General features: G+C 35.6%; 1 protein-coding gene across 1 annotated transcript; it reads left to right on the forward strand.

Moving 5' to 3' along the window:
• The first annotated feature begins 1,135 nt into the window (after positions 1–1,135).
• Positions 1,136–14,211, forward strand: LOC144439331 (3'-5' exoribonuclease HELZ2-like). Its single transcript, XM_078128612.1, has 14 exons — positions 1,136–1,186; positions 1,495–1,591; positions 2,193–2,288; positions 2,854–2,925; positions 3,368–3,497; positions 3,917–7,150; positions 7,516–7,601; positions 8,173–8,316; positions 8,595–8,723; positions 8,916–9,502; positions 9,936–10,166; positions 11,195–11,354; positions 12,983–13,150; positions 13,563–14,211. Exons 1-14 carry the CDS (start codon positions 1,136–1,138, stop codon positions 13,685–13,687), a joined length of 5,310 nt encoding a protein of 1,769 aa, XP_077984738.1. The 3' UTR covers positions 13,688–14,211.
• Positions 14,212–16,011: the final 1,800 nt, after the last annotated feature.

A 16,011-nucleotide genomic window follows, 5' to 3' on the forward strand; every position in this document is an offset into this window, starting at 1 on the left:
TCGATGATGTCTATACGTTAAGGGGCGAGATCATTTGTTCAATCTAGGATAAAAAACTGAATTTGTTTAGGGGGGGGGGGTTTGAACCATTTTAGTTCTAATCCTAAAAAAACCCCGATTTTACTTTTAATGGAGTCTGTTTTGACCCCTTAAAAATGTCAGTAAATTGGGAATTGGAATTTTCGTTATACTAAAATACAATACAGTGTAAATAAAACAACTTTTTTTTCCACACCACTTACTGGCTTTATATTCACAGTACTGCAGGTACATACCTTCTACATACTAATCTGAAATTGATTGTGCGATGTGATGCTGCCTGAAACAATTTTTAAATGTTGGCCAATTTAATTAGAAGGGAGTGGAGATGGGGTCTGAGGCCTAAATGAAGAATCTGATTTGTCATACTACACTGAACTTCTGATCTCGCCCCAATACAGATGTAGAGTTCTGTAGATTTGTATTACTTTGCTTTATTTTGAGACCAATTGCTGTGTGGTTCAGCACTCGTTAACAAACAGAAGACAAAATCTGGAATTTACTATTGTCAATACAACTTGAAGAACCATTATAATACTTAAAACAATGTGAATATTTCAGATTTCTTAAGAAAAAAATACCACTGTAGTAGGTACCCAATTTTCCTATTAACTTTCGTTTCTTTCCTGGTAATCAGCCAACATCTTGAATAACCCCATTTTATATATGATCTATTCTGTGACCGTCTGTGAACTAACAACAATAGGCTGTGGCATTTCTATGGACACATTGTCGTGTAAACACCGTAGAGCCCATGCATGGGCTGTATTGTTTGTGAGTTCTCGGTAAAACGCAGTCATTACAGTTAGTCCGCACACACATGCTATTTTCCTCTCACCGAGCCTTGTTTTCAAAGAATCGCATAAAGAAAGTGCAAAGCATAAGTGTGTCTTCATGCGCATGCGCAAGTTAATCATTGGAAATTGTCGTAAAATCAACAGCACACCAGAATTTCAGGAGAATGCTGAAAGTGCTGTTCATTTTCATGCGTATCCTCTGGGATATCTTAAGTAAACTCTACAAATACATCAAAGTGAATATATTGAACTGGGAAACAGATGGTTTAGAAGATGAGTTGGTAAAACGACATAGACTGATGGTGAGTGGAAACTTGTACTCAAGTTGGACAATCATATCAACATTTAGAGTAAATGTCGCTTGGATGACACATTGAAAGTTTGTTAAAACATACATTTCATGTAATCCAAGTTTGTGTTGGTTGCAATGCCTTTACACGGAGAACATATACAGAGCTGATACATATTACTAAGGTAATGTTATATATGGTTATTAAACGTAACTCGAAAAGCACTCAATGTAATGAGTATTCCATAATTCGACTGCATAATGCACTTTGAAATGCACCTTAAAATACATAATTAGTTGTGAGAGATATGGCTCCTGGACAAATGTAACGTCAATAAACGAAAACATTCTCCTGAATTCTATGTACAGAGTGAACATTGCAAAAATGAGGAGGAAAGGAGGGCTGCTCGAGCACGCCCAAAGCAAAAGAATGTGACACCACGTGAAACATCTGCAATCAAAATAAGTAAGTATTGAACTAAGGATGAATACACATGCAAATATTGCAAAGACAGTTATATTGTATATTGTATCATATTGTTTGGGAAGGTCTACATCATCGTTTTGAGACGTGTATTTAGAACGAAAACCAATAAAGAGCAGATAGTCTAATGATCTTAAGTTTAGCATATCTTCTAATGATTATTTACAAGGCTTGCATTATACTGCACAGCAAGTTAAGTCTCAGCCTTTTCATCGAAATATGAAGGAAATATCTAAAAAATAGTGACATGCCCGGATTAGCTGGAGGTTAGTGAACTTTCAAAAAATGTGTTTTGAACATGGTAATAACTCTGTTTAAAATCAGAGTTTAAATTGGTTAATCGGTAGATGTAATCTCGTACATTGTTGCATGGAAATTTTTTACATTTATTTAATTTGAAAAAAAAAGTACGTCGATCGCAATCTAAACAGCGAATGGATCGCTTGCAAGTCATTTTAAAAACATAACAAACATGGGCATTCACTAGTTTGAGGTCAGTCCTATAAAACGCAAACAAGGAGAATTATTTGAAAGCATTGGATAGTATTGTATACGTGACTAAGTTACATAATTCCTATCTTAGACATTCCAGCTGATGGAAAGATATGTGATAATTTACCAACAACAGAAGATGACACTTCGACTGGTGGTGCGTCATCAGCCTCCATTGGTGTGAAGGGTAAGTTGACTTACTAGTACTACAGCAAATTTATAGAAAATAGTGCTCGTTATTATATACACCACTAGTCTGTTTCAACACATGATGTGTGTACTCTTTAAACAACATCTCAAGCTCATGAATCACGCGAAAAGTGTTATCTTTTGATGTCTGTCAGTGTTCACAATATATTGAAATTATTCAAAATGTTGTCGTTGTATTAATCATGGTGAAATAACAGTCGTTAAGTTAGCAGTAGCTTGTATCCAAAGTGTAAATCAATACACTGCTTGTGTTCATATATTGGACAAGATTATATTCACATGCCATCGTTCAAATATTTCCTATTACGTCAGATCAAGACACATCAAGTGACAAACCCTTTCTATTCAACATTTAGACAGTGACATATGTTGTCGTTATCATTTCGTCTCCCTGTGGAAATGGATGATGAGGGTGCCCACAACGGCCGATCTTTCAGTTTTTCAGTCTATTCAACATTGTGACCAAATTATCTTTTCAGTTTTTCATCTGATGTACTTATTTCGAGCCCAGTTCACCATTTATTGTTTCATTTCTGTTTTAGAGAATAGTTCATTGAATGGTGAAAGCAAGGAAAGAATATACCGCAAAAGATGTGAATATAAACAACTACAAGGTACAATATCTTAAACACAATATATATCTTCATAATTTAGTACTTCCAATATATGTATTATCTTTACAAAATTTGTCATACCATGTTTAATTCATGACAATTATGCCCTACACGACCTTATTGTGAAAAGCGCCTCGGAAATAATTACTGTTACTTTGTTAATAAAAACACCATCATATTCTCACTTAAAACCAATAAAAAACTCCGGTGGTCATGAACACTGTAGTCAGTTTTGAAATAGAGGTGAAAATGTTATCAAACCTTAGTCATTTTAGAATCCAGTATGGTGGCCTTTTAGAATTCAATATGGTGGCCATATATACTTTGTTAACTCTATGGGAAAATAAATATTGATGATTTCATTTATCGATAGCAAACATACATTGTATCCAGTCTTTGATTTGATGAATTAAACCCAGTTTATTTTGTTCCGATCCTGTAGTGGTGAATGGACCCCCATTAAAATCCACACCTGAACGAATTACGGATATTCTTGGAAAAGCTTCCCCAAGGAAAACCAAATCAACTACAAATGGTCATCCACCACACGAAAGTACAAATTCTATAAAGAGGTAAAATGTCGGATTGCTACTTAGAGACTGTTTTGTATTGGCCGTTTGAGTGCTATTGATAATAGTATTTTCCTACTTGAATGTCGTACTTTTCATTTTAATTTTTTTTTATAAAAATAGAAAAATCTGATGCGGATGTATCATACAAAGTCTATAAATGAGTATAACATTTGGTCTGATCAGTTGGATACATACATCATTAACTTCAAATATCTCCTGTATCTGAAGTTTGCAATTACTACGTTTGTTTGTTTTTTTATATGGCTTACACAATGTTTTGATGAGCAGATCACCCCGGTAGAATTGTCACAACCTTTGAGAAAACATAGTGATGTTTGATGAAATAATAATAATTGAATTTACACTTATAAGTGAAGAATTTCTGCATGGATACTTACTGCAACAATGCGTATTTACAGAATAAATGGCAGAAGGGGAGTTCATTCGGTCAAAGGTCGACAAACGTCTCCAAAGAAGCACAGTGATGAGTATAACTCTGACGAAGATGAACCGCCAGACAACCCATATACTGACGAAGAATTTGATGCATTTGAAAATGAGGACGCCTTGATAAAAGAACTTCCAAGAAATGAACTCGAACGACTTTTACGAGAGAGTCCAGATATCTATAAACTTTGTACACTGGAATGCAGAATGCAAGATAAGGATAAGGCAATACCGTGCTGTGAGGACCTCGACTTTGATATACGCATACCAACCAAACTTGACAGAGGTAGAGCACTAAACCTAGATAATGTGGTTATTGAACTGCTGGAAGATGATGCTGATGAAAGGGAGATAGCTCTTGATGATTTAAATGGAAAGAACAATCCATTCAGATACGGTAAAGTTGCGGGTATAATCAGACGGGCTGAAGAACCATGGATGAAGAAAGTTGCTTGCACTCTTGACGAATACAGTGATAATCTGATGGTCCCCATTAATGGCAACTTTCCAAAGATGATGTGGCTGAAAGGAAAAGGCTGGAAGAAGAGTGATGACAATTACGTTTGCATACCAATGTACAGAGTCAGTAACAAACCAGGACACACTTTTATCTTGAAAATGATGGTGGAGATATCAAATGATGAAAGACAACACATAGTGTTCTTAACACGGTTTCTGAATTGGGATGTGAACAAACGATATCCACTGTGCATAGTGGTAGACGTACTCCAGGGTGTCGAAGATCTCACATCAGGTCTCAAGTATCTCAGAGCTAAGTATGGTGTAAAGGATACGTTTAACGGTGCTTTGGAAAAGCCAGTAGTGCAATCCGTGCCAACAACACATGAGTATGAAGACTGCAGAAACCTACTTACTTTTACAATCGACCCTCCTGAATCGCAAGATTTAGACGATGCTATAAGTATTGAAGAGTTAGATAATGGTAACTATAGAGTAGGAGTACATATTGCAGACGTAGCGTCACGTGTTCCACAAGATTCTGAGTTGGATAGGGCTGCATTCAAGAGAGGAACGTCCTATTATCCACCAGATGGCAAGCCTATATATATGTTACCGAGCTGGTTAAGTACAGAAACTTGCAGTCTACTGCAAAACAAGGACAGACGTGCACTTTCGTTCTTCTTCGAATTGGACATCAACATGAATGTAGTGCATCAACATACAGAAGTCAAGAGGACATTGATCAAATCAAAACATCGACTTTCCTATGAAGAAGTACAGGGTGTAATTTCTGAAGACTCTACCCCAAAGACAGAGTTATCTAAAGAATTGGAAAAGAAGCTCAGAATTCTACACAAACTAGCACAAGATAGACGAAGACATAGGCTGGGAAAGGCATACTTCCTAGCTCAACCTTGCAATTATGGCGGGGATACTGATAAAGCGACCGAAGCCCATCACCTTGTGGAAGAAATGATGGTGTTGGCTAATGAAAATGTAGCTGAATGGTTATTGCTAAGATTTCCAGATTGCACGCCATTGAGAAGGCAGTGTAAACCACGTGAGGAAGAAATGGAGTGGTTTCTTAGACAGTTCGGTCAGTTCCTTCGTTGCAGTGTCAACATGTCGGCAAAGCTTATCTCCAATGAAAATGGGCCTGGTAGACAATCTTCTGGTAACATACGAATTTTGAGTTCCCTGTTAGATAAATTGGTGAGTGACAGAGAATGCAGTGATCAAGAGATGCTAAGGCAACTTGTTTGTGATGATAACAACCACCCAGAGCTATTTATTATGTTGATGAATTATTACAAAATTCAAGAAAGGGCAGAGTATACCTGTTCTGATCCACAGAAACAGAGTGAACATTTTGGGCTGAAGACTAATGGGTATGTCAGATGCACCTCACCAATCAGACGTTACATAGATCTCGTCATTCAGAGGTTTGTCATTGCTGGCATTCAAAACGCACAAGCCCCATACGACAAGGACGAGGTCAGTAGACTGTGCTCTATGTGTAACCAGACAGAAGACAAACAACGTTGCTTTGCCCAAGATTGCAAGAAGTTATCATTGGCTCTGAAGTTACAGCAAAATCCCGTAAAGGCTTATGCTGTTGTGGAGAAAGCAAATGAGAAGGCTCTGAATTTCCAGATTATGCACATGACAAAGCTATCTGCTGATGATAGGAAGTTAACTCTGTCAATGCTGAAGGTTTGCGACAAACCGCATGAGGATTTGGAAAAGCAGCAGTTGAAGTTGAAATGGAGTGAACACATGTACGACTGCCAAGTTGATGTATCTGACTTTACGTTAGTAGGTGCACAAAGGAAGGTGCTTTCTCTCAACAAAGATCAATACTGTGTTACTATTACTTCACGGAAATGGGAAAAAGTAACATCAACTGTACTTTACTGTCGCGAAAAGAACACCCAGAAATCTTTCCAAGATTTGGATGAACTGAAAACTAAATTGCCAATGACTAAACCACAACGAATCACGTCTGAAGTGCAAGACAACAAGAGAAACAGAATTGATCCATGCCAGTTCGAGCGAAGCTTTGGATTAGGAGACACGCTGCAAATTCAGCTTGGTATGAAGTTCCGTAAGGGTTTCATGACTCCTGGTATTGACCTACTTCAAGTGGCAGAAGGATTCGATATCTGCTGTATTCATAGACGTGATCCTATACATTGTTTCTCTGAAGTTGCCGAGGATAAAGTACCGAGTCTCTCATCAAGAAAAGAATGGGAAGTAGGCGAATACCAACAAACATGGCTACCATTGCTCTCTATGTCCTCAGCCGATGCCGCTGTTCGGCATTATGATAACTATTCGATTAAGAATGTGGATATTGAATGGTCTTCACAAGGAAGTGGAATCGAGGGAAGATTCACTTTGACCAGAGGCTTCTGTGACAGCAGGGATATCAAAATATATGCGAAAACACAGTATGGGGACGATTATGTGTGTGTAAGATACCAGCAATCTTCCGATGAAACAGTGGCAACGACCTCGAACTGGAGGGACAATCTTTTCGTCGACCAAACCTTCCGATGGATTGGCCACTGTGTTGTTACAAAAGTAGACGAAAGAGGGCATAATAAGACCTGCGGCGATGAGAATATGGTTATCCATGTAAGACTGAAAGACAACAAGGAGTTTCTTCGCCAACGGTTAAGATCACAAATTCACTGCACTAAGGGCTGTGTGGTTGAAATCGTTCAAAAGTCAATACCATACAGGTAATTATTTGTTTTTCTCCTTGTGTTCCTTAAATGAATACGAATGGCAATCTAGCACATTTGAATGATAAAATACGTGTTTGTATTATCACAATCAACCGGTTTCATTGAAAGTATTCCAGGAAAATGATTCTCAAAATGAATTCGAAATGAAGCAACAACATTATAATTTTTTTAAAGTATTTTATTCCTGCTGTTTTCTTTCATTGATAGACGCTTAACATTTTATTGCAGGATTGTTTCTATCAAATATGATTCACATTTTATGTCACAGACCGGGCTTGATTTCCCCTGGCCCTCCCCATTGCAATTACTGAAGGCTCTCTTATATGCTACTAAAGTAAGACAGTATGATGTGATTACAGGAGAATGGAAGAAGCTGTTCTCAACCTGGATGATGCTTCAGAGCTCGTTGTCGACACGTGTCTCGGAAGAATGGACTCAAATTCAGGTATACACTAATTTCAGACTCATGGGGGGAATCTGAACATTATATATAATATATATATATATATATATATATATATATATATATATATATATATATATATATATATATATATATATATATATATATATATATATATAGTTTTGGTAGTTCTGGAACTCTTTCAATATTATATATATATATTATATATATATATATATACATATAAAAACATATATATATATATATATATATATATATATATATATATATATATATATATATATATATAACTCGGTGAGTATCAATCTGCTACTTGGTGAGTATCAATCTGATATATATAATATATATATATATATATATATATATATATATATATATATATATGTGTGTGTGTGTGTATGTATGTGTGTGTGTGTATGCCATATACATTAGTTGTTTTTGAGATGAATGATAATTACTTTATACCTTTAATTGCCAATTAAACATATTGTCAGAAATCGATGATAACCAATATTCTCATCACCGTTGTATAATCATAATGTTCGTGAGCTTAGAAGCCACAATTGTTTAACTACTTATTATTGTTTGACAGTTGTGCGTGAGCAAAGTGTGAGGCAAATCCTTCTTTCAGTTGTTTCGAAGAGAGGGGATGGGTTACCATCTCTAAATCCAGATCAGGCGTCGGCAATAAAAAAAGCGTTGGAACAAAAGATCACTGTCATTCAAGGTCCACCAGGTAAGGATTAATTTAGTTGTGATCGTTAAAGTAGTTTAGACTAAGACCTTCACTAACTAGTGCATGTAAATACGTCTACACAAAGTCAAAGATTACGAATTCAGTTATCATCAAGTGTTAAATTGACCACATCAATGAGAGGACATAACAATCTTGTCAACATAGCTTTCTCCCTAATAGCATAAGCTTAGAGTTTATTGTATCCTTTAGCTGTCAAAATGTTGACCTAATGTTTGCCTCTAACTTATCTTATATTTTTACATACATGTTATTGATAGGTACTGGGAAATCGTATACAGCTGCTAATCTGGGAAATGCCTTTGTTAAAACAAACAAGAGAGACGGTAAAAATGATGGACGGGTACTACACTGTGCGCCTTCAAATAAAGCAGTTGATGTTGCTGCAGGTTAGTTTATTGGTCTTTGTGTATCACATGTGTATGTTATGTTGTGTTGTGCTTCAGTTTATGTGATTTATCAAATTCTTATTTTCGCGTTTCTATTTTCCAAAAGCACTTCCATGACAACCTGGAACTAAATTTACGTGAGCTTAAAAAGTACAATTGCCCTATGCAATGAAACAACCTTTATATTAACAGATTACTTAAAGAGATTCGACTTGAAAATTATTCGTATGTACAGCAAGAACATCGAAGCCAAAGATTTCCCGCTGCCAGGATGGAGAGGTAATTTACATAGTAGACCTCGCCACAGTGTTGAAAGCAATCCAGCTCACGGCAATATAGCTCTCCATCATCTGATTCGAACATCTGCTTCGTATGGTAAACGGATTACAGATATGGAAAAACAGTTCAGAAAAAATGGTGGATCGATATCACGAAGTGATTACAAGGCATACAGAGGGTTAATTTTCAAAGCAGAAAAAGCCATCCTAGGCAACTGTGATGTCATATTATGTACGTGTTCGGAAGCAGCAAGTAAGAGACTTGCTGGTATCAACATATCGCAATGTATAATCGACGAAGCCGGTATGTGTACAGAACCAGAGACACTGGTGCCGTTGGTTAGATCAAATCCGAAGCAAATTGTTCTGATTGGTGACCACCGTCAACTTCAACCAATCGTACCTCACAACTTATCGAAACAACTTGGCCTAGCAATATCTCTATTGGAACGGTACTGTTTTGAAAAACGATTCGAAATGTTGAAGATACAGTATAGAATGGTAAGTGTTAGAAATAGTTATGGAGTTCTTTAGCTCCAGTGCAATTACTGAGAGTTACATGGATATTTAGTACTACACTGTAAAAACGTGCGTATTGTATTTATGTACTATGGAGGGCGCACTACAAGACTGTTAGACCTCGCGACGAAATTGAAGTTATCATCAAACACAAATACACACACACACACACACACACACACACACACACACACACACACTTATATACGCACAGAGACACACATACACATACACAGACACAGACACAGACACAGACATATATAAATATTACATTAGAACGAAACAAAAATAAATTTAAAGTTCTAGTTGCAACTTTCCCCAAAAGTACAGATCATGCGAAGATAACATTTTCAGATCACCGTACTGAGAATAAAATAACATGAACACTAATTGTGCTCTATTTGGTTGTTTTCAGCATCCATGCATCTGTAATTTTCCAAGCAAACAGTTTTATGACAATGAACTTCAAACTGATGATAGAGTCCGCAGTAGAAGGACCATTCCTAAACTAAACAGTATTTGGCCGGGTGGACCACAGCATCCAGTGGTATTTTGCCACAGTGTTGGAAGAGAAGAAACCCTGACTGTATCAACAGAGGAAGGTAGTGAACAGTCAAAGAAAAACATGCAAGAAATTCAAGATGTTGTAAGTAGCGCATGTTAAAAGACTAAAAACCAAATATAGGTTGTTGGAATGTTTGGAAGTTAACGCAAAATTCATAACATAAAATTGCTTCGTATGATATCGTTTAGAGTCATTTCGTGTCGTGTCGTGTCGTGTCGTGCTACATGCATGTTGTCATGTTATATCCTCTTGTATCAAATGACATTGTATATCATGTGACGTCATATCTTATCTTTCATTAATCTTGTCACATCACACTTGTTTACTAAACCAGTTCGCATCACCTGCTATAACTTATTATAACAACAGAAATACTATTAAAAGGCCTGGGATTACACCAGACTACAGATCTACATCACTAAATACAACATACACATACTCTCTGAAAAGAATGTCTTCCATCATATATCATCGACGCAGGTATGGTACACCAATATTACATCACTCCATATCATATCATATCATATCATTTCAAATCAAATCAAATCATTTCAATTCAAATTGTAACATCGTATTACTGTAACATCAAACACGTCACTTCAAATCACTTGCTATAATAGAATATCGTACCCAAGCAAAACATTGGTCATTATGCCACATTAAAAAATAGTGTGCTTCCAATAACCCGACCGACCCTAGTTGAAGGCCCAACCATAAACATATTTTTGCATGCAAAAAGGTAAAATGGTAACAACTTACTTCTATTTCTGTGTAAACCTTCATGCCTTTGTCTCATCTGTAGTCACTTCTTCTAGAGAGAAGCCAGGTCTTTTAGACTATAATAATAGTACAGTCTGCATAACGTGTTCATGTACCTAACGAAAAATTGTCTTCATTATATTTACTTCTTTACTCTTCTGGAAAGATTGTGACTGACGAGTATCTTATATTTGGGTCGAAGGGATTTATATAAAAAAATTAAATTAAATTAAATTAAAATTCTGATCTAACTACCCTATTTTCTGAAGACATGTTATCAGAAACAAAGTTACATTTGTTTTAAATTTTGCCTTGCATGGATTTATAAACAAATCTATCTATCTTAACAGGTTCGTATTTTGACATCATTGACGTCAGATTATGGGATATATGGCAGCCATATACAAGTATTGTCTCAGTACCAGGCACAATGTTCTCAAATCAAGAAGGAACTGAAAAGCAAAGTAAGACTCAAGGATATTGATGTCAGTTCAGTTATAGGATCTCAAGGTAAGAACTAAACTTCAACATCAACCCCCATTGATGGCATTGTCTGTGGAATATTCGGTAACGAGTTTCCCTAAAAGGACGCGTTTTGAGAGCTCCAAATGTCAAACTGACAACTCGGAGAATCTACAATATCATATGTATACAAATCGGAAGGCATTTGCCTTTAAATACTCATATGTACGGTGCTTTGAAGTTTTTGCACGCGACTTATGTCACAGTATCGTTTTGTCATGATGAAAGTCCTGTATTGAATTCAGACTGCGGGAAATTTGTAAGACTTGCACTTGTGAATTCAAGAAATCACACACAGCTACCTTTCAAAAGTTGGTTTTCCATGGCAACCGATGAATATGACACTTCTATCTGTTTGAAAAAAGTTCTGAATGCAACACTATTTTAATCTAGTACATGTGTGTTGAACTCTTACATTTAAAATCATATGCCAAGATACTTTGATAAAGCGAAAACAAGTCAATATATTACGTCTATATGACGTAGACTCCCTACTGTGTTAGTATGTGTACAGTGGGAATGCTTCTTACATCGAATTCAGCGACATTTCACTTACCAAGTGTTACAACTAATACACACTTTATATACTATTATTAAGGCTAAGGGTCTAACTATGGTAGTCTACTTCAACTGATAAAGCTTAGTGTAGATGACCAGTTCAATCTAAGTGTAGGATTATTGGAGGAATTATAGATTATGTCATATTTATCTCTCTCAAAAATGTATTACTGATATTTTATGACGATGTCGTATATTATTTATGTACATATGGATTGTCTTCTTTAGATACACATAGCCGCTAGGCGTATATTTTTTATCTGCTCAGAGTGCCACATTGAAACTTGATAACATAGATTTTCTTGACTACGTTTTGGTTGCTAAGTAACCATACTAAAAGTTGTAGGGAATGTATCAGCTTAGGGCCAGAAGGAAAATGTGCTAAGTATATGTGACTGTAGAAGCAGTTTGAACATAATGTTTTCACCACAAAATTTAAACCTACACGAGCTGCAAATGAGATATTTTATTATCAAATAACTAACGAGCTATTCACTAAATATTGTTCAATTATTTATAAAAAGACATTGTATTTGTTAACTAATTGTCTATATTATCTGTAGGTAGTGCAGTTGCAAGTTTAAATCTTGAGCGAAAACGCTTGATTTTGAATCTGTCATCATGCATGTTAAAACTATATTGGTGTAACTGCAGAATCGTTTTTCGATCACCAATAATTAGACATTGTACAAGTCAGCCAGTAGACGATATTATCCATAAGCTGTAGAGAAACGGGTTCAAATCGTGAACGCCGTTGAGGGCGCCGATGTTTGGGTGCGGACCCAAAAATCAATTTGATTTGATTTATCGTGTATTAAGCCACAAAAATACGTTTATCCACAGGTGATGCGATATTGTTCACAATGTAAGGTGTTACGAGTAAGTTACTGTACCTAACCAAACATATAAAACCCCGTTCCATCCAGCTGGCAGTGCAGCTTTGAGAAAAAACGTTATTCAAGAAATTATAAGTTGTAGAGGATAAGACAGGAGGAATGTATTCCCAGTTTAACATTTTAAGTTTGATGACTTAGTTCACTCTCTTTATGGTTTATCAGGGAGTGAGAAAGACTACGTTGTATTGAGCACGGTACGTTCATTACCAAGGAGAGAGATCGAGGAATCGCCTACTAAAGGATGGCTGAACAAGAATTTAGGATTCGTGACTGATGACCATCAAATCAATGTTGCAATCACTAGGGCTCGAAGAGGTCTTATTATTGTTGGTAAGCACTATAATGGAAATACCCAAGTCCTGTGAATTCAGGATTGAAAGGCTACAACATCAAGTAATTTGTGAGTAAAGGGCAGAATATGAGTTGCGATCTTACCATTGTCATTGAAAACAATCAACACAACATAATTTGTCAACTTTCTGCACCAAAGTGTGATAATGCTTCCATTTTTTTTTCAAGAAACGCATGACTAAACCAATGGCAATGCTCAACGTAGATGGCGCATATCTGTTCCTGTTACGTTAGAGTTCAAAATTGTTAGGGATGTGATACCTGTATGTCCATTGCATCACCGACTATATAATAACAGTCTCAACAGTCGTATCCTTTGTGTAGCAGGAGATCGTATTAAGAGGCTGAAAATAATTACAAAATTAACGGAAAAAATTCAATTAATTTACAGGTAATAAGAACCTCCTGAGGACTGACAAGACGTGGAGGAAGCTATTGCAAGACTACGAACGACAAAAGTGTGTTGTGTACGCTCGAGAATTTCTACCGACAAGGGCACACCAATACAGACGCTGAACACTGAATTTGCGTTTTTTCGACAGAGCATTACCAAGAGAAGTTCCCATACGAACGCAAGGGGGCTAACGCAGAACGCATAGAGTAACTCAGTAGGGATTACAATTTTGATGTCATTCAAATGTGATGATGACGTCATTCAAATGTCATTCAAATTTTATGACTTCATTCAAATATGATGATGACGTCATTAAAATCATCAGTGATGATAATGACGTCATTCAAATGTGGTGATCGTTTTCATCAATAACATTGAAACCTTTAAGGTTCTATGTTAAGGTTCTATGTTATCAATAATCAATGTAAGAATGATTTAATACGATTTAAAATGGTTTTAGTTGTTCATTCGTACCTTTACAAACTGATGATAGATATGAAAAGACGTGTACTATCACTCTAAACTAGTCAATTCAATACCACAAATAATGAAATTATTTCACTTCTGGCGACATTTGAATTCATGATTTATATTCTCGCCAAGACAGCATCAATTAACTCTTGTGTATACCCGAGGAAATATTTCACTCTGTTTTTTAAGTTTGATAAAAAAGCATGTAACTTTACTAAGAAACACTATATATATTTGTAATAATATTTGAGTACTATGACGTCCATCTCGAGGAAAATGATTTCATACATTCCACTAATATAAGTGTTTATAGCTAACACTGTTTTGTACACCAAGCCGACTGTACATTGTAAATAATATAAGTAGCATGGTTCCAGAGACTAAGTCAAGATGTTTAATTCTAAAAAAGGTTTGATATTAGTTGGTCATTAATTCTTTTATATAAGACCTAATAAAAATATTGTTTGCTTCCGGTTACCCGACCCTAAACTTTCTTTTAACGTATTCTAGAAAAAATAAAATCGCGAAAATTGTGAAAAAAGTCTCGCACGAAATATGGATGCGGAAACTGGCATCATTTTAAAAAGACAATATACAACTGTTCTTTCAATCTGTAATGGCTGTACATCTGATGTGAAGAAATCAATAACCCAGAGACCATATGGAAAACAACGGAACACATAACTACCTGAACTAGATACTCGCATATGAAATATATATACATATATAAAAACATCTACCTACCCCACCTATTCAAAAACTGAGCGTAATCGGAACCACAATTTTTTTTGTTAGGCCTAAGAATAAAAGCATTCACTCGTGTGTGTGTGTGTGTGTGTGTGTGTGTGTGTGTGTGTGTGTGTGTCATTCCTATCATCTACATTCTCTGTACATTTACAGTTATAAGATATACTTTTCTGTATCATTTTCTATACCTGTCAGTGACTAGAAATAAATATATAAGGCAAACAACAACAAGTCCAGTAGGATAGATTATAATAACTTCGTTATTAACTTCATACCTGGATGATTGAGAGGATTCATAGACATATAAGGCAAATGATCACGGTATATATATATATATATATATATATATATATATATATATATATATATATATATATATATATATATATATATATATATCAGCGTTTGTTTCATATACACTACTGATGCCGAGTTTTGTTAAATAGCTAATTATCATTTATAGGCAAAAAAAAAGTATAGAATTATTTCTGATCAGCGCGCGTATCTTATAAATACTCTCGCGTCGGTCTTGTTTTGCTTGTGTTTGACCAGCCTATGCAGTATGTAGATGCGTTGGGAAAACACAAAAATAACCCTCCCTATTTCAGTTAAGACAACTGCAGAGCCAATGATGAACAAGCAAATGTCATCTGCCTCACATAGTTACACACTTGCTCAAAAGTACTAAATAAAAATAACAGTAGCTAAATAGTAGACTGAGTGACATGTTTGTTCAGAATTAAAAAAAATCCGTCGTCGCACCATTTCAGACATCCTGATCAGAAATAATTCTATTTTTTGGGCCTTACCACATTACTCATTATTATCACCATGATATAGTGTGTGTACTTTGTAAAGGGATTTCAATTTAGTTTAGTCATCGTATGCTCGGCCTTCTTACCTACGGGTATATAATCCGGAATCATAATACACAGTGGCTGACATAAGGCTTATTTACTAAGAGAATGACATTTTATAACATTGTAATACATAGAGAACACAATTAATAAAGAATCATATCACCTAAATGCTCCTTGCAGTGTTAAAAGTTTTATTTGAAGAATGGGGGACGATAGATCGAATAAAATACTAAACGAAATTGTTTTTAGAAGTAGTAATTTTAAATTGAAGGGCAACTTAACTGGTTGAGAGGTATTTACATTTAAATCACATCTAAATGAACGAATTCTTCTTTCCAAATTTAAGAAATATATTCTTCGTTAAACTG

This window comes from Glandiceps talaboti, chromosome 8 (genome assembly GCF_964340395.1).
Source record: "Glandiceps talaboti chromosome 8, keGlaTala1.1, whole genome shotgun sequence".
Lineage (NCBI taxonomy): Eukaryota > Metazoa > Hemichordata > Enteropneusta > Spengelidae > Glandiceps > Glandiceps talaboti.